Raw genomic sequence first — 21,998 nt, 5'->3', positions numbered from 1 at the left:
AACGCAAATCGACGTGATTGGCTGTATATTCGAAAGTCTCATCTATATTAGCCAATCGGTGAGCACGTTTTGGTCTTGTCATCCACCAGCGTGGATAATTTAGCAACTAGGAAGCCTCCCGGACCAACTCAAAAGGCGAAAAAGAACAGCATTTTGCGCTTTTTTTTAATTTGTGTGTCTAAACCGAACACGCCACTGCAATAATTTTTGGGGTGGAAGATTATTATTATTATTATTTTTTTTTTTTTTTTATGGTTATCGTATGCTGCCATGTATCTCGGGTAGGTTTGTTTTGAGATGAGTTTAGCTCACCTAGCATGTTGTCTGCGTGTTTCACAGTGGATTGAATAAGAATGGAATAAAATTAATGTGCCAAAGTAGGATGAAAAATAGATCTTTTCTCTTAAGTGTGTTTGTTTGTGAACAGAGACGGCCTGCTGTTTGAACTGCAAAATGGAAAACCCAAGTTGATTGTCCTCAACCAAGGTAAGGATCTTCTCCCCCTTCATTGCACTTTTATTTTGCAATAACTTTAACAGCCTCATCTTTTCTCTACCACAGGTGGAAATCACGTCAAGGTAAGAACCCTCAAGAACGAGCACATACTGTACTTTGCTCTGAAACAACAACTTTCACGTTTTTTTCACACACTAAATTGTGAATTTAGTTTCAAAATGAGACAGTTGTTTCATAATACAGCCAAAAAAACAACAAAAACTTACACACCCTTTAATGTTTCTAGTAATTTTTAACAAGTATGAACTAGGGATGTCCCCTATCCGATCATGTGACAGGAAATCTGCCATTCTTCAAAGGATTGGAATCAGGTGAAAAGGATCAGGTTTTTAATTTTATTGTTCAACTCTTTTTTATTGGTTTTATCATAGTAAAACAACACACAACAATATACAAACGATATGAACGACATCCACAAAGTGTCATGGAAGCAGCAGTTGGTGCACACATTCAATGACGGGGAAAAACAACATAGGCAGACGTAGTCACAAATACGTAGTCTGGGATGAAAAAGATGGCTACTTAATTTGATATTTCTACTCCAGAGTCGCAAAGATTCAAGGGGGACAAATTAATATGCTCTGTAGGAAGGTAAAACGATAACACCTGAGCGTATTTCACAAGGGGGATACAACTTCAGCATTGTTTACAAGAAAGAAATCGGACTAAAATGAAGAAGAATAAAGGAAGGGAGGATGAGGCTGTAGCAGCATAGATACTAATAGAAGCTATGTTTTACATCAGGTCTCAAAAAAGGTTATAAATGGCTGCCATGTTTTTGTGTATGTCTAGAGAGGGCCAATTACAACATGTCTTAGGTCAGGGGTGCTCAAGTCCAGTCCTCGAGAGCCCCTATCCAGCTTGTTTTCCATTTCTCCCTCCTCCAACACACCTGACTCAAATAATCAGGATCATTATCAGGCTCCTGCAGAGCTTGCTGATGAGCTGATCATTTGATTAACGCGTGTTCAAGGAGGGAGACATGGAAAACAAGCTGGATAGGGGCTCTCGAGGACCGGTCTTGGGCGCCCCTGTCTTTGGTGTTCCAGTTTTAGATTAGACATAACTTCTTCAATCAGGCGCTTAAAAGATGGAGGCTCAGTTTTTTTTCCAATTAAGTAAAATCATGCACCTCGCAAGTAGGGTAATAAAGGCTATTGCACTGGCCTGGTGTGAGGAAACTTAGGTGAGGGTTTTTACTTTTTTTTAAAAAATAATAATAATTTTTATTTTTAAGGGCTTAAAAGTAACAATATAACCTAGAAATACAATGGCATTGCCAAGAGAAACAAAAATATAAACGTTATATACTCTGCATCACTCCCGGAACAAGCTGTAGAGGAAGTAGTGTAAAGAGAACAGTACTGCAACATGACTGGAACTTTTGTTCACTTTAGAAAAAAACTTTTTTTTTTCGGTATTGGATCGGGACTATGTATCTGTAGATTCTCAAAATCAGGTGATCGGACTTGGGTGAAAAAATATACGATCGGGACATCCCTAGTATGAACTAGTGATGCACGATAATGCATTTTTCAGCCGATACCGATAACCGATAATTTCCTCCTCGTTCCAACCGATAACCGATAATGTCAAGCCAATAATTTTATTAAAGATTTATGTAAAATTTTAAAGTATACACAAGAGAAAATATTGCTGTGCAAAAATAATATTGCTCTTTTTTTTCAACATCAAATGTGAACAAGTAGTAGTAGTAGTAGTAAATTCCAACGTCTAAATAAAGACAGATTGTCTGACATTGTGTAATGGTAAACTTTTGGCAACAATTACTTACAGAGTAAATACATAAGTTGCACAAAAATGGCTTTAAAAGTATGCCATTCCTAAAGTATAACATTACTACACAGCAAAAACACAGCTCCTTAAGACTAGTTAAAGTCCCTTGTTTTCAGTGTAAATCTATTGGAAATAAGTTAAATTAACTGCCAGCACTTCAAGTATATTTCACTCAGATTTCTTGAAGAAAAATGGCCAGCTGAAAATAAGATTAACAGCCTTATTTTGAGCAATAAATTATTATACATAATCCCCCCCCCCCAAAAAAAAAAAAACTAGTCAGAAATGTTCTTTATTCAAGTATATGTATGGTTCAAAACATTATGTGAAAGCAATTTTTTCTTGATTTAGGTTAAAAATATTTTATTATTATTACTTACTTATTATTATTACTTATACTTATTATTATTTATTTTTTAGATGTTTGGGCTTAATAAGAACAAATTGCAATATTTAGTTCAAGTAAGTGGAATAATCTGGCGCATTCAACTAGTCTTCAACACTCAAACAAGATGGGGAAAATTATTTGACTAGATTTAAGAAGAATGATCTGATTAAGACGTCATAAATTTAAAGCGTACTGAATGCATTACTGACTGGATGACTTCTTTGTGTCGTTTGGTGCATGTTACAATTATCAACTAACCACTGTGCCGTCATGATAAACATGGTTTGTTGACATCACCTGTGTAAATGTCCGTGGTAAAACTGATGTGATCGGCATGTCTTTCACGAAGAATCGTGGTCGTATAAACTGCATTATTTTTTTATCCAGGGGTTTGGCTATCGGGTCATTTCGGGAATTTCCTCCCGCCTGTGCCCTTCAGTCCACCCGGCTGCCAAATTAGCACCCGCGCCAGGCCTCTGTCTTGAACCGGAGTGGCGGCGGCAGCTAAGTTCGTACCGGATATCCGCCCGCCCCGGCCGGCTCGCTGCGGCGCATTCGGTGCATGGCTCTGCTCTCATGCTCTAACCGCCTAGGGCGAGGCGGCGGCCTGCCGGACCGGCGGGCTCCGTCGGAAGACAGCTACTTGTCAACTATCGATCTCGTGAGGTGTTTAGCCATAGATGGGAGTTTACCACTCGCTTTGGGCTGCATTCCCAAACACCCCGACTCCGGGAGGACCGCAGCGTCTCTGTATCGTCACAAGCCCCGTAGCTTCCTTTATAGTTTATTTGTTAACAGTAGCTTTAGCATTCGTGCTAGCAGCAGCCTCATATTCGTTCCAAAAATCATTGTGATGCAGTTTTAAATGGCTGCTGGGTTAGTGCTAGTGGTGTTCAATGAGGACGCTTTCTTTAGGCCTTGAGGAACTGTTTTGTAGATGGCGAGAGCGTCGTTTATTTCATTTCACACACGGGAAAAGCAACGCACGCTAGTGAGCGCGCCTCAACACTGATGTGTAACACCGCCTCCTCTATGATGCCGTACTCCTAAACCCCTCCTCCCACAGGTGCTTCGGAGAGGGGAGGGGTTGAGCAGGCGGCAGTGAAGAAGTGGAGAAAACTGCTTGGGTGCGCACATTTGGAGGCTAAATCAAGTATATAATTATCGGATTGCATTATCGGTTGATTTTTTTATTATCTGTATTATCTGTGTGACGTCATAATTGCAATTATCGGCCGATAATTATCGGTAGCCGATATTATCGTGTATCTTTAGTATGAACATATACTAGTATATAGACAAATTGAAAAGACAAGAGGAAACTGTTCAGTTTCCTTTTTCCCGCAGAATTGCCGTAGGCCTCGACCTAGAGGTGCCAAGACCCAAATGGAAGAGAGCGGAACCTCCTATAGGTCCAGCGGGACAGCGGCCAGAATACGAGGCAGTCAAACGTCTCTCAAAATATGGGAGCGTCCTGCTCTAGCACCCGCAGCTAAATCTGCAACAAAGGTGAGTTTAGATCGTTTGAAAGAATTAAATAACCTATATGTAAGAAATTCACTTCAATTATTCATTTATTGGCCCTAACATTAGACATTAAACAAAAATGTTTTTTGAAAATAATCCTCACATGGTTCTCAATGGTAAAGCCTAGATTTTCCCATTTTAAAAGTCTGTCCTCAGTGCGTTAGAGTTATTGTTTGGATTCTGTGTGTACAACAGATGTCCCGCCTACTAGCAATCAGCCAATTATGAGATCTGTTCCGTGTCTGCATCGAGGTTGCCAGAGCTCAGTAATCTGTAGGCTACTTAAACCAGGGTTGCTACAAGTTGTACAAAGTTGGAATTGACGATGTCGTCTATCGCGCAACCAAAAAAAGAGACGGTGAAAAGTGATTGATTTAAAAGAAGACTCGTGACCAAAATAATTGGTGATCCGATGACTGTCGAAACAAGGCAGCCCTAGTAACAAGTGACGTTACATTTTTGTATTGGAGCTTAAGTCAGAGCACCAGAAAGGCAGCTGCACATCTGCCAAGGGAACATCTTCACAATCCGTCATAACTTCTGGACCGTCAAATTCACTCGGCGTCTACCAAGTGAGAGCCTTGGCGGCCTGTTCAAGTGGCGAGCAGGAGCTGCGCGACGTCCAGGACACCCTAGAGGAGCCTGGAGAGTCAAGTCTTCATGGTGAGTAAAGACCAAAAACAAACAAAGAAAACACTTTGAGTGGCCATTTTATCACTTTTGATATGAGTGTTTTTTGTACATCATGCAGTAGAAGGACATGACAGAACAACAAAAAATGGGATACCACCTCAGGAAACATCTTCACAATCTGTCATAACTTCTGGACTGTCAAATTCGCTAGGTGTCGACCAAGCGAGAGACTTGGCGGCATGTTTTAGTGGTGAGCAGGAGCTGCGTGACATCCAGGACACCCCAGAGGAGCCTGGAGAGTCAAGTCTTCATTGTGAGTAAGACTAAAAACAAACAAACAAAAACTTTTGAGTAGCCATTTTATCACTTTTGATTTGAGTGTTTGTACATCACGCAGTTGAAGAAGTAGCAGAAGGAGATGACGGAACAACAAAAAATGGGATATCAACCCAAGAAACTGTGTCGAAGTGAGTGGAGGAGCTTTTCACTTTTTTTTGTAATTAAAAATTACCCTAATTTTTGGACTATAAGCCGCTACTTTTTTCCCTTATTTTGAATCCGGCGGCTTATAGTCCAGTGCGGCTTATTTGTTGATTTATTTGGGTTAATAGGTAACACTTTATTTGACAGCGGCATCATAAGACTGTCATAAGAACATCATAATTATGACATGACACTATCATGGACATTACTGAATGCTTATGACAGATGTCAATATGTGTCATGTGGCATATTATTTCGCTAACTCCATTTATGTCCAGCTCAGATCTTTTACGGCCATTCAAAAGTGAGATCATTTGCTGGATGACACTAACTGACCTCTATTATAAGCATTCATTAATGCTTTATGACCTTGTCATGTAATAATTATGACTGTCATATGACAGTGTTATGGCACCACTATCCAAGAAAATGTTACCAAATACCATAACTAGCAATTAATGAAACAACTGGAACAGTAACTGAAGAAATAATTAGCACAGAACATGAATTTTGATTGCTATTTACATCTGTAGCACCGCAATGCATGCTAGGAGGAATGTTGGATGACAGCAGTGTTGAAAGCAGGTGGCAGCAGAGGTTGACTGTCTCCCCCAAGGGAGCAGTGATGGCCAAATGAAGCTTTTAGAAACAATAAGGCTTTGCACCCAATTGGTTCAAAGCTTAATGGTGGTTCATTTGGTCTCATGACAGTCTTATGATGCCATTGTCAAATGAAGTGTTACCAGTTAATATCTTTTGGTGTAAATATCCCATAATACAATGAGGACAACTGCGGTTTATAGTCCAGTATGGTTTATCTATGAACAAATGCCGTTTTCATGTCAAATTTGGTGGGTGGCAGCTTATAGTCATGTGTGCCTTATAGTCCAGAAATTACAGTATATGTAAAGAATCAGGAAAAGGTAAAGTTTTCTTTTTGTATTTTTAAATATGTCTTTTATTTTCTAATATTCTAACTAAAAAGTGGAAAACATTGTTTCAGTGTACCTTCAAATAATCTTTTTCATTTATTGAAAAAAATATATTTTAAAAAAGGGGAAAAAAAGATATTTTTTTACTAAATTTGTATTTTTAATTAAAATGAATTAAAATTGGGAGACCAGTTAATATGATTTTTTTAGTCCTTGATGATCTGTAAATAACGTGGTTTGCCAACCCACCCAGTTCAAATAGATTGTACGTCCATTGGTGTCATTAGCGGCCAGTGACTTAAAGAGGAAGTTCAGGATTTTTGACATCAGGCTTAATCTTCGAGATAGCGAGGGTTTAATTAGTCGGTGGAGTTGTTTTTAACAAATTCCGTGTAGTTTGTCAGTTGGCTAAGCTAACATGAGTCAATTGGACCATCTTAGCATGCCAATAAAAAAAAAAAAACATATGCATACATTAAAATCATCGATACCCATGCAATCAATAGTGTTGGCTATGTTTTCAGGATAAAGTTATTAAAATTTACCATTGCATGTCAATAATTGCAATATGAACAGCAACATTTGTAATCCAGAAGCTCTGCAGAGGAGCAGGGCGGTGTGATATCACTAGGAGTGGGAACCTCTTGGTACCTCACGATACGATATGATTTGCAATACAAAGCTCACGATAACGATCTGACGATATGGCGATTCAACTATTATCGATACATTGGTCAGGAAATCATTCTAGGATATTCTACTAACGACTAATAAAAAGAAAAACTAGCTTCTGCTGTGAATTGGAATGAGTTTATCACTAGTAGACGTCCAATCCATTTGAACTGGGAGGGTGTCAGCGAATGATTCGTTCATTCGTTGCCATCCCTCCCACTTAAAACGGATTGAACGTCCATGGTTGTCAGTGGCAGCCAATGCCAGGCAATGAGGTAATTTTGGGCAATTTAAGGTCATTTACCTGTTGATTTTCAATTACTTCCTGATGATTTTGGGGTATTTTATAGGTCACTTCCTGTTTATTTTGAGTTACAGAACAGGAAGTGATCTGGGAATCACCCATTGGTTAGGCAGTGACTCAAACTCAATAGGAAATGAGCTGTAAATGCCCTAAAATGAACAGCAAGTGACCTGTAAATGCCCTAAAAATCACAATGACTGTGAATGCTCTGGTTTCGAATGAACGAACATTCCTAGTCTAAATGGATTGGGCGTCAAGCACCATCAATGCAGCCTTAGTGTTAACTGAAACACTATTATGGTGGGAGATTTTGGTAGCAACTTGTTGGTTCCATATTCTTTTTACACCTTTTTAAAATTATATCTCGATTCTTGGCAGGAGCATATCGATAACCTTTTGGGATACAAAGTATCACGATATATCACCATTTCGATATTTTATCACACCCCTAGATATCACAATGTTTTTTGTCACTGCTAATTTTTTATTGCCAGCAGCAAGTAATCAGTTTATATTGTTCCTCGTTCTTCATAGGGAATTTGTGGAAACTTCCCTTTGCCCATTTACTGTATTCTGTTTGTTTCCACAGCCTCTAAATGCACATTTTGCCATGTGGCCAGCTGGCAGTTAACTCACTGATGCTGCATTCGAGGATGGTGGCAAATCAGAGTTTCCAACCTCCGATCTGGAAAAATCGGAAAACCTCTACTATTTGATCGCTTACGAGGAGGCAGGTTTGCTGGAGGTCAAAATGTCTTTTGATGGCCAAAATAAAAACTACTTGTTGTGATCAGCCAGCTTTGCTGGTTACATTCGCTTGAAACGCTTTGAGGTCACAACTGGTACCCTTCCAGCGGGATAAGTCCGGCTTCCCACCTTCCTCGAATTCAGCGTCCGCACGAGTGGCTGAAATACTCCTCTATATTGTGGTCGTATTATGCATCTAAAAAAAGTAGTCCTTCAGAATAAAATTACTTATGGCAGTTTGGTGTCACATTGTTTAGGCAACATGGCTGTTTTGGAGCAATGATCTGTGATTTGAATTTATTTGACTATGTTGGATATATTCATAGATCTGTATCGGGGTTTTTTTTTTTTTTTTTTGGCATATGAAGGTGCCACTGACTCGCGCTAGCTTAACCACTCCGGAGCCCTGAAACGAACAAATAACTTTCAAACTGCACAGACTTTGTTGAAATCAACTCCACCAACTTATTAAACCCGTGCTAACTTGAAGCCTAACGTAAAAAATTCTGAACTACAGCTTTAATAACATTGATGGCTTTGTAGGTCTTGCGGAGGTCTGTTTGGCTGGCTGGAGCAGCATGACATTAACGCCAGAGTGTCCGAGGAAGCAAAAAAATCGCAGCGGCTGCAGCAACAAAGTACTTTCTCTTTTATTACAACCACAATTCAAATGAAGTTGGGACGTAGTGTTAAATGTGAAAGCTAGTATGCTATACAGGCTTAAGGCTGCCTCCTAGTGGCAAATTCCTAACCTACAGAGGGCTTCCCTGTACTGGCTAACTCCTAAACACAGTAAAGTTTGAACAATAAATATCTCGGGTTGTGAATGTAGTGACATGACCTGCAAATCATTGTATTCTGTTTATATTAGGGCTGTCAAAATTATCGCGTTCACGGGCGGCAATTTTTCAAATTAATCACGTTAAAATATTTGACGCAATTAACGCACATGCCCCGCTCAAACACATTAAAATGACAGCACAGTGTAATGGCCACTTGTTAACTGTGTTTTTTTGTGTTTTGTCACCCTCTGCTGGCGCTGGGTGCGACTGATTTTATGGGTTTAAGCACCATGAGCATAGTGTAATTATTTACATCAACAATGGCGAGCTACTAGTTTATTTTTTTGAATAAAAATTTTACAAATTTTATTAAAACGAAAGCATTAAGAGGGGTTTTAATATAAAATGTATATAACTTGCACTAACATTTATCTCATAAGAACGACAAGTCTTTCTATCCATGGATCACTTTAACAGAATGTTAATGTTAATGCCATCTTGTTTATTTATTGTTATAATAAACAAATACAGTACTTGTGTATATATCCATCTTGCGTCTTATCTTTCCATTCCAACAATAATTTACAGAAAAATATGGCATATTTTATAGATGGTTTGAATTGCGCTTAATTACGATTAATAAATTTTTAAACTGTGATTAACGCGATTAAAATTTTTTAATGATTTGACAGCCCTAGTTTATATACATATATATATATGTTTTACACAATGTTCCAACTTGGTTTGAACTGTGGTTGCATTATTTTTTGGGAGGACTAAAATGTTTATTATTAATCTTGTGTTATAGATGCCCGGGTGGCGCTGAAGCAGCAGCACCTGCAATGTTCATCCTGCGTAAGACTGCAAATAAGATGAAAAATATTAAATAATTGACAGCATAATTAAATAATTACATGAGTCATTAAGCATGTTAACTTTTCAGGACTTTTTTTTATTTTGTTTCAAGATTCAGAAACAAAAGATTCTTTCAATTTGTACTTACTTACTTCAATTACTTTTCATTTTATTTTTTTCCCAATTCATTATTTATTTCCATTCTTATTTATTTCAGTTTTTAATGAGTTAAATTTTTTTATATTTTGTAAATATATTGATTTATTTTCAGAATTTCGGTTTTTATATACCGTATTGGCCCGAATATAAGACGACCCTGATTATAAGACGACCCCCTCTTTTTCAATACTCAAGTTTGAAAAAAGACTTTTTGAACACCAAATTATTTTTTATACAGAAAATAATTACAGGACATCCGAAACAAATGATTATAACAATATATTTGAGAGAAAAAGCATGTTATTTTGCCTCATTCAAATCTTTATATCTGAACATTTAAATATGTAAACTTGTGTGGAATCACATTTGTATATGAATGACTTCTGGTTTTTGAAATGTAAATAAAAAAATCTATTGTGATAAAACAACAAAATTGCAATAACTGCATTTACCATCAAAGTGAAGTCTAACTGTAATTGTAGTCTTGAAACAAATCTGAATAAGGAAAAACATTGCAATGAAGTAATGCCAACTGGTTAAACTTTAGATATTTGAGATGTCATGACAGAAAATCGCTTCAATGATATCTGGCGTCATCTAGTGTCGTGAATGGGTATAACGTCTAGACCGCGAATAAAAGACGACAGTGCTTTTTCAATCTGATTTCAATGCAAAAAACACCGTCTTATATTCGGGCCAATACGGTATTTAAAATAACTATTATTTAGATTATATAGTTATTTTGATTTTTATTGTATTTTTCAGTGATTACATGTATTTTTTAAAAACATTTTCATTAATTTATTTCAATTTGTACTTATTTCTGATGTTGGTTTCAGTTTTTCATATATTTTTCATGTTTGTTTATTCCAGTATAAATTTGTATTTCCATTTACATATTTTTCTTCATGTCCTTCTATTTTGCTTGAAATGATTTCGGCACTGATGATTATCCGTACAAACTCATCTGACTTGTTTAGGCCGAGGATGAAGGAGGAAGTGTGCACTCCTTACAGCTGCGGAGCCACCACAGAGACCAGCCGGCGGCCATCAGGTCCAGCCTCAGACTCGGGGTAAAAAGACACCTCCTCATTCCACTCGCTTGGGTTTTTTCTTTTTTAGATCCAAACTTTAGGGACTGCCACAATTTTTTTTTTTACTTCCAATAATTGCCAACTATTTTTGCCATTAGCGGACAAAACAGTTCATATATGAATCGCCTTGTTTGCTGTTTATATTACAGAAATCCGGGAAATTTTCTGTACACCCACGGGCAAATGTTTTGGAACTGTTCACCATTCAATCGGATGAGAAACTGTCTCTAAACTTTTGACCAAGGGTGTAGTTGTTTTTTTATTACTTTTTTATTATTTAAAAAAAAAAAATTGTTTGTTCTCGACCTGTCCTTTTCAGCTGGTTAGGCCATTGTGTGTCCAAACAGCTGAAAAGGAAATCTTAAAATAGATATTTATATAAATATATACACTATATATATATATATATGTATATATATACCTAAACTTTTATTTTCCTTTTTGTTTTGTTTATTTATAAATTTAATTAAAAAATGTTTTTCTCAAATTTTCTTTGGTATTATTATTTTTTTGCCCCTTTTTTTGTTTTTATTTGAAATCGTTTTTAGATCACATTACAAAAAAATACATAAATATGACATTAAAAACATAAGAAACAAGAGACTAACATTTTATATTTTTTTTAAATTCAAGTAAAAAACATTGTTTTAAAATTTAAAATAATATACAAATGAATATGTAAATGGGTTTCAGACCCTAATTTAATTCCAAATATTTTTATAAACAATCAGGAAAAAACTATGTTTATTGCGTTTTCCCCTTTTGTTTTTATTTAAATTTATAGTTCTTAAAATTATAAAAGAAATTTATTTCATTTTTGTCTTTAATAATCAAAAACAAACATTTTGAAAATCAAAAAATATTGTAATAAGGACAGATTTTTTTCCCCTTTTTTTGTAAATTTTGTTTTATAATACCTAAACATAAAAAATACCGAACTAGCAAATATGAACTTTTTCAAAATTTTTATGTTACATTATTAAACATTTAAAAAAGTAATGAAAAAGAGAATACTTGGGATGAACTAATTAGCTGCCTTTGACGGCTGTAGACGGCCAATCCATTTTGACGGGGACAGCAAATTGATAATTAATTGGGTGTTAGTCTGTCGATTAATTGCGGCAACCCTACTAGGCAGTGACTCCCGAGGACGAGGCGTGGGCGTCCGAGAAGCGAGAGGAGCAGAGGAGGCTCTGGGTGGAGGATTTGGACCGACAGAGGGAGGAGAGCAAACAACGCAGGAGGCGGGAGAAGATTCTGCTGGCTCAGGTAGTCAAGTCACCACCAATGGACGCGACGCACAACTTGAAAAGTCTGCTACACTTGCAGGAGGCGGATCACCAGCAGTGGGCTGGGCAGTTTGAGTCGCTGCAGCGCAACGCTCCTGCGCCCGCTCTACCACCCCCTATTGAACGAGGGCCATCACCCGCTTTCTCCCTGACGGGGGACACTGACCACAACGCTCTCCAGTCGGCAGCCGCCGGAGCCAAAGATCTATCCAGTTGCAGGTGCTGCCACTTTTTTGAAGGAAAAAAAACAGGAATGTTTTTATGATTAAACAGGAAGATTTTCACCCACGTGGCAGCTATCGTCGGAGCATGACGGCCCTGCTGGACCCGGTGCAAATGGAAGAACGGCAGAAGAGGAGGCTCAAGCAGCTGCAGCAACAGAAGGACATCCAGGCTCAGGTGGAGGAGAAGCAGAAGCAAAGGCGAGAAGAGCAAGCCAGGAGGAGAGAGCAGGAGGAGGAGGAAGAGAGGAAAGTCACACTGGAAAGGGATGTGCTGCGCAAGAGGTACCAGCTGGAGGAGCACAAGAAACAGGACCAATGCAAGGTCAGCACAAAAAGTACTTGCAACCATCCAAAAAAATGTTTATCAAATCATTGTCCCGTGTCATTATTTGTTATTCACAAAACAACAAACATTATTAGAGATCTATGTTGTTGTTGTTGTTGTTGTTTTTTATCTTTACTTATTTGTATTTCTCTCAAATCATTATTTTAATTTTTTTAAAAAAATGGGGATTCAGTTTGAATAAGATTTCTGGGTTATTTTAATTTTAAATAGATAAAACCCATAAATATTCTGTTGAGTTTTTATTGATCTTTTTTTTAATGCATTTTTAAAAATGAAAGGGAAACCAGTTGTTTTGTTTTATTGATTTTCTTTTATATTTTAAAATGTATTTTAAAAAATAAACAGGGAAAAGCAATAAAGTTTATTAAAAATTATATAAAGTAATATTTCGTGCCCTGCAATTGGCTGGCAACAGATTCAGGGTGTACCCTGCCTACTGCCCATAGTTATCTAGGATAGGCTCAAGCACCCCAGCACATAATGAAGCTTACTTCTTTCATGAATAAAAACATTAAACATAGTTCATTTGTATAAGAAAAGGGGGAATTTTTTTTATTTTGTTTCCTAATGTTTTAAAAAGATGAAGGAAAATACAGTAAATATATTCATATATATATATATATATATATATATGTATACTTTTTTTATTTCCCTAAAAAGTAAACGAATAAAAAATGTTACCTGTGATGACGCAGGAGCAGCCGAAAGGTGACGCTGAGGATGGAGGAAAAAATGAGTCGGTGGACATACGTGGTGAGTAGAAGACATTGACTAACAAGTGCTACTACCTGACACGCGCGTGTCATGCAGTTCCACATCTGGCGGAGAGCGTGGACAAGACAAGAGACATGGCTGTGCAGACAGGTTAAAAAAATGACTAAAGTACTAGTATATCACCATCTTTACTAACCTGCTAATATGCTGGCGTTGTTGCGTGCAGACACACCCGATCCGACTCCTTTGACCTGCAAGAGCAAAGCTGGCAAGGAGAACATAGCCGCCAAAGGAGGTTCCACGCCCAAGACTGAGATCAAGACTGAGAAGACGAGGCCCGATTGGAACAAGCGCAGGTGACCCATAGGGTTGATGCAAACCATTGTTTGGAAAATCAATTATTTTGACCATGAGTCCCCTTCATGGCTCATATACAGTAAGTCACATTACTGTAATTTGAAAACTTGCAAAGCCTGTTGATCGAAAAGACCACGTGTAGTCCACCTTGTTTTGAAGGAGAGGGGACCACAAATAAAAAAAATGTTAACTCATTAGCTGCCATTGATTGTGCTAGATGTCCGAAGCATTTGGACTGCATGGCAGGTTTCACCCCCGACCAGTCCAAATGTATTGAATGTCTAGCGTTGTCAATAACAGCCAATGAGTTAAATGAGTGCCCTATAACGGGTTAGAACAATTAGATTTTAATAACAAATGAAAAATAATATTTACAGTTTTCCCTCCATTTGTTTTTATTAAAAACATTCACAAATTAAATGAACATTTAAAACTTAAGAATGAGTAATTTGAATAATGAAAAATTTGAAAATGTAAAATGAATAAAAAGAGTCGAATTTTAGAAAGTTAAATAATTAAATATGGTGTTGATGTTGATTTGGTGTTAAAGTGCTTCTCGACGTTTTGCCTCAAATATATTTTTTGATCGGCCAGGCCCGGCCGGCGCTTCATCCCAGCGTCGGAGCGTTACCCGGCCACGCTGCAAAGGAGCAGACAAGAAAGTCGTCTCAAGAGGCAGGAGGAAATGCTCGGTCTGCAGGAGAGGAACTGCCAGTCGCGGAAAGTGAGGGCCGAGAAGTCGCGGCGTGCTCTTAACCACGTCGGGACGTTCTCCTGACTTTTGTTGGTTGATTACAGGACCACTGGAAGCGTGCCAGTACCTCTGCTCAAAGGTGAGACATGACTCAACATTTTTTCTGGTGGTATTTGACCTTAACCATAGGGCAGTCATTTAACTCATTGGTTGACATGAACAGCGCTAGACGTCCAAATGGATTAGACATCCAGCGCTGTAGATGGCACTGAAAAATTCAAAGCCATTCCACCTTGTTTATATGAATTAGACAGCTATCGCCATCAGTGGGAGGTAATGACATCATGCGCTGCCACGTACGTAGACGGAAAATCATTATTTGGTTGTTGTTATTTATTTATTTATTTATTTATGTCTAAAGATAGTCACTTGTATTGGGTGAACTATTTAACAATCCAATAAAACTAAGATTCCAGGAAGAAAAATGTTTTTTTCATAGTAACTGAAACATTAAAACATGCCATTTAAGCAACATTTATCAGGGTTTATGTGGCATTAAAAGTCATTAAATGGATTTTGTCAAAATTTAGGCCTTAAAAAGTTTCAAACCAAATGTTCAAGGCATTAAAAAATATGTAAGCTCGATGGTTTAAAAAACTTTTTTTACATACTGTAATTTAATAGAGTTGTCTGATATTATCGGGTAGCCGATACTATCTGCCGATAAAAGCATAGGCCAAAATGCATGTTGCCTTCAAAGTGAATGTAGAAGCCTTCTGCCTTTGTACAAGGTCTGGTCACAGCTTAGCACAGCAGTTATGTTTATTGACTACTGGATATCTCCAAACTAAGATGCTTGGGACTTTGTTATGTGAGTGGACCATTTCCATACATGGTGCAAAAATTCAATACGCAATAAATGATTGAAAAATAATTAGTTGTAAACTCGTTACATACCTCATTCACTGCACTGAAGCTGGGTGCCTTTGTTGTTATTTTGAGCCAGAAGCACTGTGTAAGCCATATGTGATATGGCAGTGCCTCATTGGCACTTCGCACTTGCACTTGATCCAAAAAACTGATGGGTGCATTGTTTTGATTCAACAATAAATATGTTGGTGCAATATAGGCACTTTTTCCCCATAACTTCAGTTGAAGTTCTTATTTTTTTACAGAATGTTTATTGGAAAATCTTGAATTTGTTATATTCACCATTATTATTAAAGTACCCAGTGGGACAGGGGTATCCTACTCCGGTCCTCAAAATGCCCTATCCAGCTTGTTTTCAATGTCTCCCTCCTTTAACACACCTGAATCACATGATCAGCTCATGAGCAAACTATGCAATCCTGACATCCTAACAATCCTGATCATTTGAGTCAGGTGTGTTGGAGGAGGGAGACATAGAAAACAAGCTGGCTAGGGGCTCTCGAGGACCGGAGTTGGACACCACTGCAGTGGGGCATCACAATACAATTAGCCATAATATGTTAAGTTCACGACTGCATACATCGGTATCTGTTTGATATCTGATACAGATTTTTGGAGTTGGACAATATCGGGTTATCTGTTTAAATGCCATTATCTGATAACTCTAATCGTACTAGTGACGGGATCTGTCGTTCACTTGAGTAAACGAATCCATTCCGGTTCGTTCAGTAAAACGATTCGTTCAAACGAATCGTTCAACGAATCGTTCGCCCCCCTCATCTCCCTCCCCACCCAAATGAATCGTTCGGTTAGTGAACGGGAAGTGACGTTGCCGAACGAATCACCAAAGACCGCTTCGCAGTATAACTGAACGGGAAGTGACATTGCTTGGTCCCTCCCTCTCTTGCACATTGACCACTCGTCGTAGTTTCAGAAATGAGTGACAGGCGATATCATTCTGCTCTCAGAGACAGCCTCGTCTCCCTCCCGCTGCTGCAAAAGCGAGGGAGAACTTCCGCGTCGTCTGTCCTAGTTCTATGGGCTCAAAGTCATGGCTCGTGCTTGCATTTCGAATTAGGACACGGTTAAACATTTTCCTTTTGAGGGGGAAGTCGGGGTTTGGGGTCGGGGGCGCACGGACTTTCTTTAGCATGATCTTGCTCACATATACAATGCTGCTGCTAACAGCCAACGCGGCATGCCTGCTGTCACGAAAATAAAAATAAATCGAAAGTTTAATTTCTAATTATGGAACGGCCAACACATCATATTAACCTCTCGCTCTGTTGTATTTTTGTTTTTTATTATTAAGATGATCGTTTTGAATTTTTGCACTGGTATTAATAAATAAAATAATCCGGTCAGCTCCCCTGTCGTCCCCGCATCTCAGATCGTCAAATGCTGACGAGAAATAATTGTTTGCTTTATGATTTCGCCTTTCTACTCTCATTAGTCTGCTAAGAAAAATGTAGACATATTGCGACATCTCCCGTGTCCGCGCGCTTTGTTTTTGGGGCGCTTGAGTAGCACATGATGGACGGATTGACATAATTTGTCAAACCAACCGACACCCTCTGACACGGGAAAAAAAAAAAAAAAAAACACTCGGAAAAAATTGACATGTATATACAGTTTCATTGCAAATCAGTATTATGGTGATCATACTAAATATTATTTTTTTTCTGTGCACATATGAGGTACATATCGCTGCCATGAAGCCTCCATATAGTGACAGTTCTCTGCCCGCTTCACTGCCGTCACGCGACCGCAGCTCAGGTTTTGCTTGCCTCGTAGCTACGCGTGTTTTAAATTACTGTAAATTTGATAGTATATCGTCATAGGCACAGTCCCGAGTCTGTTGAGAAAAGTAGAACACTAAACCATGCTCGCTAGATTTGTGTGGTGTTTTAGTCTTTTTGAGCAGCATTTGATAGGCTCCACGTTAACAAATATGTGACAAAGTCGTTTCCTTTCATTTTATGACTCGTTCACCGCATAGTCATTACTGGAAAGTCAAGTTAGCAGCAAGCTAGGTCAGGAACCGGAGGACCGAATCACTGAACGGGAAGTGACAAAACTCAGTCTTTCCCCCCTGCCTGCACGCTGGCTGCTTATTGGCCACACGTGGAAATGAGTGACATACGCCATGATTCTGTTTCCGCTCCCTCCCCTGCCCGCGATGAGGCTGGCGTCTGATTGGTCGTGTGCGATGTCAGAAGACGCTGCCGCTTGCTCAACGCCCTCCCACGCAGCGAACAAGCGCCACCAACTTCATAGAACGAATCAGTGCAGATGGTGATTAGTTCGGTCTCGTTCACCCAAACAATTCGTTCAAAAAGAACGAATCGTTCGCGACCGATACAACACTAAATCGTACAGGTATCGGCCTTGAGGAGCAGGAAGTTATTGGTATCGGTTTCAAAAAATGGATATGAATGAAAACAGCTTTTGACTGCTGTTGAAAAAAACGGGAAATTTAAAGTGCATGTTTGTAGACCTGAGCAAGTGGCAGTACTGCGACACAGTGCCCTTGGGCAAGTAAACACTTTGCGATTTTAGTAACCATGGTGAATTCAAGACAAAATTCACAGTATCCCAGATGTTCCAGCGGTAAATGAGGAAGCTCAACAGCAGATTTCAAGAATGCATTTGTACAGGAGGACGCCATTTAAAGAATGTCATTTAAAAAAAAAAAAAAAATCCATAATTTTTTAAAATGGCATGTAGACATGTGCCGATTACCGGTTTCAAGGTATACCGTGGTATGAAAACGTCAAGGTTTCAAAACCACAGAAATTTTCAGTCATACCATCCCTAAGCCATTAGCTATTTTATGTCCCAAAAATGCATAGAGAAACCTCTCGCTTGCAGCTGTAAGGCTCAACCTTCCCCCACCGGTTGTTGCTCAGTGTCAGTGAGTCAGCTGTGCTACACGATGGCTGAAGGAGGTGAAACTCCTGAACTTTTTCCTTCATCGAAGAAAATGAAATAGCTATTATGGGAATACTTCAGGTACAGAAAAGTTACAGACGTCCGCGGCTTTGGCCAACCGATATGTAAAACATGTTTGTGGAGGGTGGGTGCCGAGTAGAAAATGCATCCAATATGATTTCGCATTTATACAAAATTAAAGGTTAGTAAACACATACATGAACGTTTCCCCCTAGCTACGGGAGTGAACTCTAGTGTGTCAAGGGGTGGTAAAACGTGGTGTTTTTTCTCTCTGGCAACTGTCTGTTGAGAGTGTGTGTATAGTGTAAACATGATAAGAGTCATCCGTCAAACCCTTTCTTTTATCCCAGGCAATAGTAGGTGGTTTTATTTACCTGACATGTTTCGGCGGGCACTTCCGCCTTCCTCAGAGGGTCACTGATGTTGGGATAAAAGAAATGGTTTGACGAATATATAAGTGTAGGCAAAATGAACTCTATACAACTATGATAAGAGTCATATACACGTGGTTTTTATGGAAAATTATTCAATTATTTTGTTCTGATGGTAAAAATGTTGAGCCATGGCTGTTTAATTTATTTTAACATTATACTCATGTTCCAATTTGCTAATAATTTGGGGAAAAAAATCTTGTTCAATTAATTTTTTTTAACCAAGATATCTCAAAGTAACACATTTTAAAACTGTAATTGCGATACCATGAAACTGGGATATTTTGGCTTAAGGTTATCATACCATCAGAATCTCATACCGGCACATGCCTAATAGCATGTTTTAAGGTTTAAAGAGCATACGACAGAAGAAAAAAAGTCTTAAATAGCATTATTATGTGAATTAGAATCCTATTTTGAGACGATTCGACTATATACAACAAATTAGCAAAGCGCAGATGACGAGAAATTAGTCTTTTAATCTGCTGGTTATCCACGCCTACCGTTATAAGGCTCGAGCGTCCCCAACAGGTGGATGACGTCAGCGGGAGACTGGGCTCATCGGTTTTACTATTCAGCCCATTGAGGGGAATTATTCAGAACGAGGAAAATGCGACGAAGAGAGCCGCAAAATGTCATTGTTTCAGTCTCTCTACTCAAATATTTTTACAGGATATTCTTTTTATCCAAGTATTTTTCCACAATAGCTATATAAATGGCTTGAGAAGGACCAGTCAGCCCGTCGAGGGGGAAGTATTCACAACGAGGAAAACGCGACGAAGAGAGCTGCAAAATGTCATTGTTTCTGTCTCTTTACCTCAATATTTTTACAGGATATTCTTTTTATCCAAGTATTTTCCCCAATTGCTAAATAAATGGCATGGTCATGACAAATAACAGTCTTGTGCTAAATGGAATATGAAATCATAAAAATGCACTTATTCAGGACGACATGGCAAAATTACTCCATAATGGTCAAAACTGTCGACTTCACCTTTACTGTCGCACCTCCCGAACGATATTTTATGACACCTAAATCGGACATATGTCATTTCCCTTCCCCGGCTTCGGAGAATATAAACAAACCAAGAGGCGTGACGGCTAGCCGACATGCTAACCCGAACCGAGTGATGTTTCAAAGTCTTCGAAGCGGAAAATCACACATAACTAGACCGGATTATTTGACATGACGACTGGGTTGTCGATTGTCTTCGCGGACCGGCAAATCGCCCGGCGGAGAGCAATTTACAGCTCATTCCCCGGAGGAGGGCAGCTGCAGTTGTTGTGCAGCTAACGTGCAGCTAATTTGCATGAGGAGAGCTTTTTACATGCCTATCAATGATCAAACGTAAGTAGTCCTTTATTTAAAGAAAGTTTGTAGTGTTTACTTTGTAATCGCTGTATTCGTATTTGACATAATACAAAACAAGATGTTTATTCACTTCCTCGTAAGTCCAATGGTCCCACAGTAATCGGGCTTGTTTTGGCCAATATCCACGGTGAATGGGAACCTTTTGAAACTCCAAAAAGGCGCACACGCCTCTCCCTCATACAGCAAGATTTTTCTTTCGCGTGATGTGAAAAATAAACGTATTAATCCACGAAATCAGTTGAATCCTTAGTCCTCATACACAACAGTATGGCTGGAAAGTGAAGAGGACGCCTTCAACCGTACACGTCACAGCACCCTCCTCCTCTATGCAAGACCGAAGGCGGAAGTCACTCATTTTCATGGCGCGGGATTAAAAAAACTAAATAAATATAGCGATCGCTTCCACACACATCCAAGCGGTCCATATCATTCAGGAGCATAAAATACCACGTGTATTATGAAATAACCATGCTTTTTCGTGTCACATGCACTTTAAGTTACTATGAACAAAATATTTTTCTTCAATCACACTTGGTTTTTTTTGGACTTTTAAAAAGTTCTGTTTTTTGGAGTCACCCTGTGCTATAAAGGGTTCATGTTAAAGTTACTTCTGTTACTATTGGGGAACCTCACTGTATGTTCTCCTCCTCCTGCTTTAGGGAGCGCTCTCCTCCTGTCACGCAACCCTCACTCCAGTTCCAGTTTATCCCATATATTCGCACAGAGGACGTCATCCACCTGGACCCCACCAACACCGCTTCTCACAGCCACACAGGTACGCTTTGGGGCTGCCACGAATCATTCTTTTCAATGGCTGATTAGTGGAGGGCGGGTCATCTGTTGTTAACACAGAATCAAAACAACGTTTACAGGCTGACAATCAGCTCTTAAAATGGGAAAATCTCTGTTTAACCATTGAAAGCTGGGTTACAAGTATTTCTAAAAAAAAAAAAAAAAAAAAAAGTTTCTTTAATGTCTATTGAAATAGTTGGGCTATTTAATGAATAATTAAAATGCAAATCTTCTATATTGCTAATTTAAAGCCCAGAATGGTGATGATTTATTTATGTATACAATATGTAGTATATAAATTTTGACCATGCGTTCCGATATGAAAACATCTGATTTTGGGTCATGTCCTAAACCCCGCTTGTATACCAAATCATAACATTGTATCCCACAATGTGTTGTCCACGTTTGTTAATGCCAGGCGTTTAAGGTCTCTTAAGTTTTTTTCCAACTACCGAAAATAGTCACGTGCCCTATAAAGGGTTAATTTGTTGTTAATTTCTTAATCTATGAGTTGATTGTAGCAGATACGTTAATCATAAATCGGCTTTGTAAAATAACCTTGCTAGAAATATTTTTAAAGTATCACAATTTTCACTTTTTTTTTTTTTTTTTTTTTTTTTGGATCGGTGGTGATAATCATTCATTCTTTTAGCAGCTACAAAGCAACAGCGACAACAGGAAATCATCAGAGGCCTGCAGCAACTACGACAGGTAACAAAGTCAACGCAATTGCACTAAAGGGCCCAACATGTTTTCAAAAGCGACTTTGTTTGTGTGCGCGCATAGGGTTTGCTTCAGAAGCAGAAGGAGCTCGAGAGTGACCTGCGACGTGGTGACAAACAACGTTCGGCTCCCCCCAAGTGTTAATATTCTTGTGGCAAGCAATTTTGTAGAATCTTTGAGCGAAAAAGGGTTTCTGTCCCGCTCCAATCGGCGCTTTCTAATTTATGCCATTTGTCAGAAATAAATGTTTAGTGACAAACATTTTATTGATGTTCTATGTATGGG

The 21,998-nt window shown here is 38.6% G+C and overlaps 1 protein-coding gene across 3 annotated transcripts; it reads left to right on the top strand.

Moving 5' to 3' along the window:
* Positions 1 to 97: 97 nt before the first annotated feature.
* Positions 98 to 21,976, top strand: ccdc66 (coiled-coil domain containing 66). Of its 3 annotated transcripts, none has more exons than XM_057845102.1 (21): positions 98 to 281; positions 428 to 486; positions 562 to 578; positions 4,049 to 4,210; positions 4,699 to 4,891; positions 4,980 to 5,174; positions 5,259 to 5,328; positions 8,543 to 8,637; positions 9,590 to 9,636; positions 10,776 to 10,868; positions 12,024 to 12,158; positions 12,219 to 12,397; positions 12,475 to 12,724; positions 13,444 to 13,501; positions 13,559 to 13,612; positions 13,689 to 13,818; positions 14,414 to 14,543; positions 14,618 to 14,652; positions 20,858 to 20,973; positions 21,646 to 21,701; positions 21,777 to 21,976. In XM_057845102.1, exons 1-21 carry the CDS (start codon positions 271 to 273, stop codon positions 21,855 to 21,857), a joined length of 2,166 nt encoding a protein of 721 aa, XP_057701085.1. In that variant the 5' UTR covers positions 98 to 270; the 3' UTR covers positions 21,858 to 21,976. The 3 variants fall into 3 exon arrangements, with proteins under 3 accessions (XP_057701085.1, XP_057701084.1, XP_057701083.1); XM_057845101.1 differs by having other exon boundaries at positions 4,983 to 5,174; positions 21,643 to 21,701; positions 21,777 to 21,975; XM_057845100.1 differs by having other exon boundaries at positions 99 to 281; positions 21,643 to 21,701; positions 21,777 to 21,975.
* The last annotated feature ends 22 nt before the right edge of the window (positions 21,977 to 21,998 follow it).

The sequence above is a fragment of the Corythoichthys intestinalis genome, chromosome 9, assembly GCF_030265065.1.
Source record: "Corythoichthys intestinalis isolate RoL2023-P3 chromosome 9, ASM3026506v1, whole genome shotgun sequence".
Lineage (NCBI taxonomy): Eukaryota > Metazoa > Chordata > Actinopteri > Syngnathiformes > Syngnathidae > Corythoichthys > Corythoichthys intestinalis.
Note: the sequence above shows the minus strand (reverse complement) of the source record. Positions and strands in the feature narration are given on the sequence as shown.

What these genes read in the sequence shown, in the direction of transcription:
- ccdc66 (XM_057845100.1), top strand. An exon ending in TGAGTCGGTGGACATACGTG is followed by an intron (nt 13,502 to 13,558) that starts GTGAGTAGAAGA and finishes CGTGTCATGCAG; the next exon opens with TTCCACATCTGGCGGAGAGC. An exon ending in AGACATGGCTGTGCAGACAG is followed by an intron (nt 13,613 to 13,688) that starts GTTAAAAAAATG and finishes TGTTGCGTGCAG; the next exon opens with ACACACCCGATCCGACTCCT.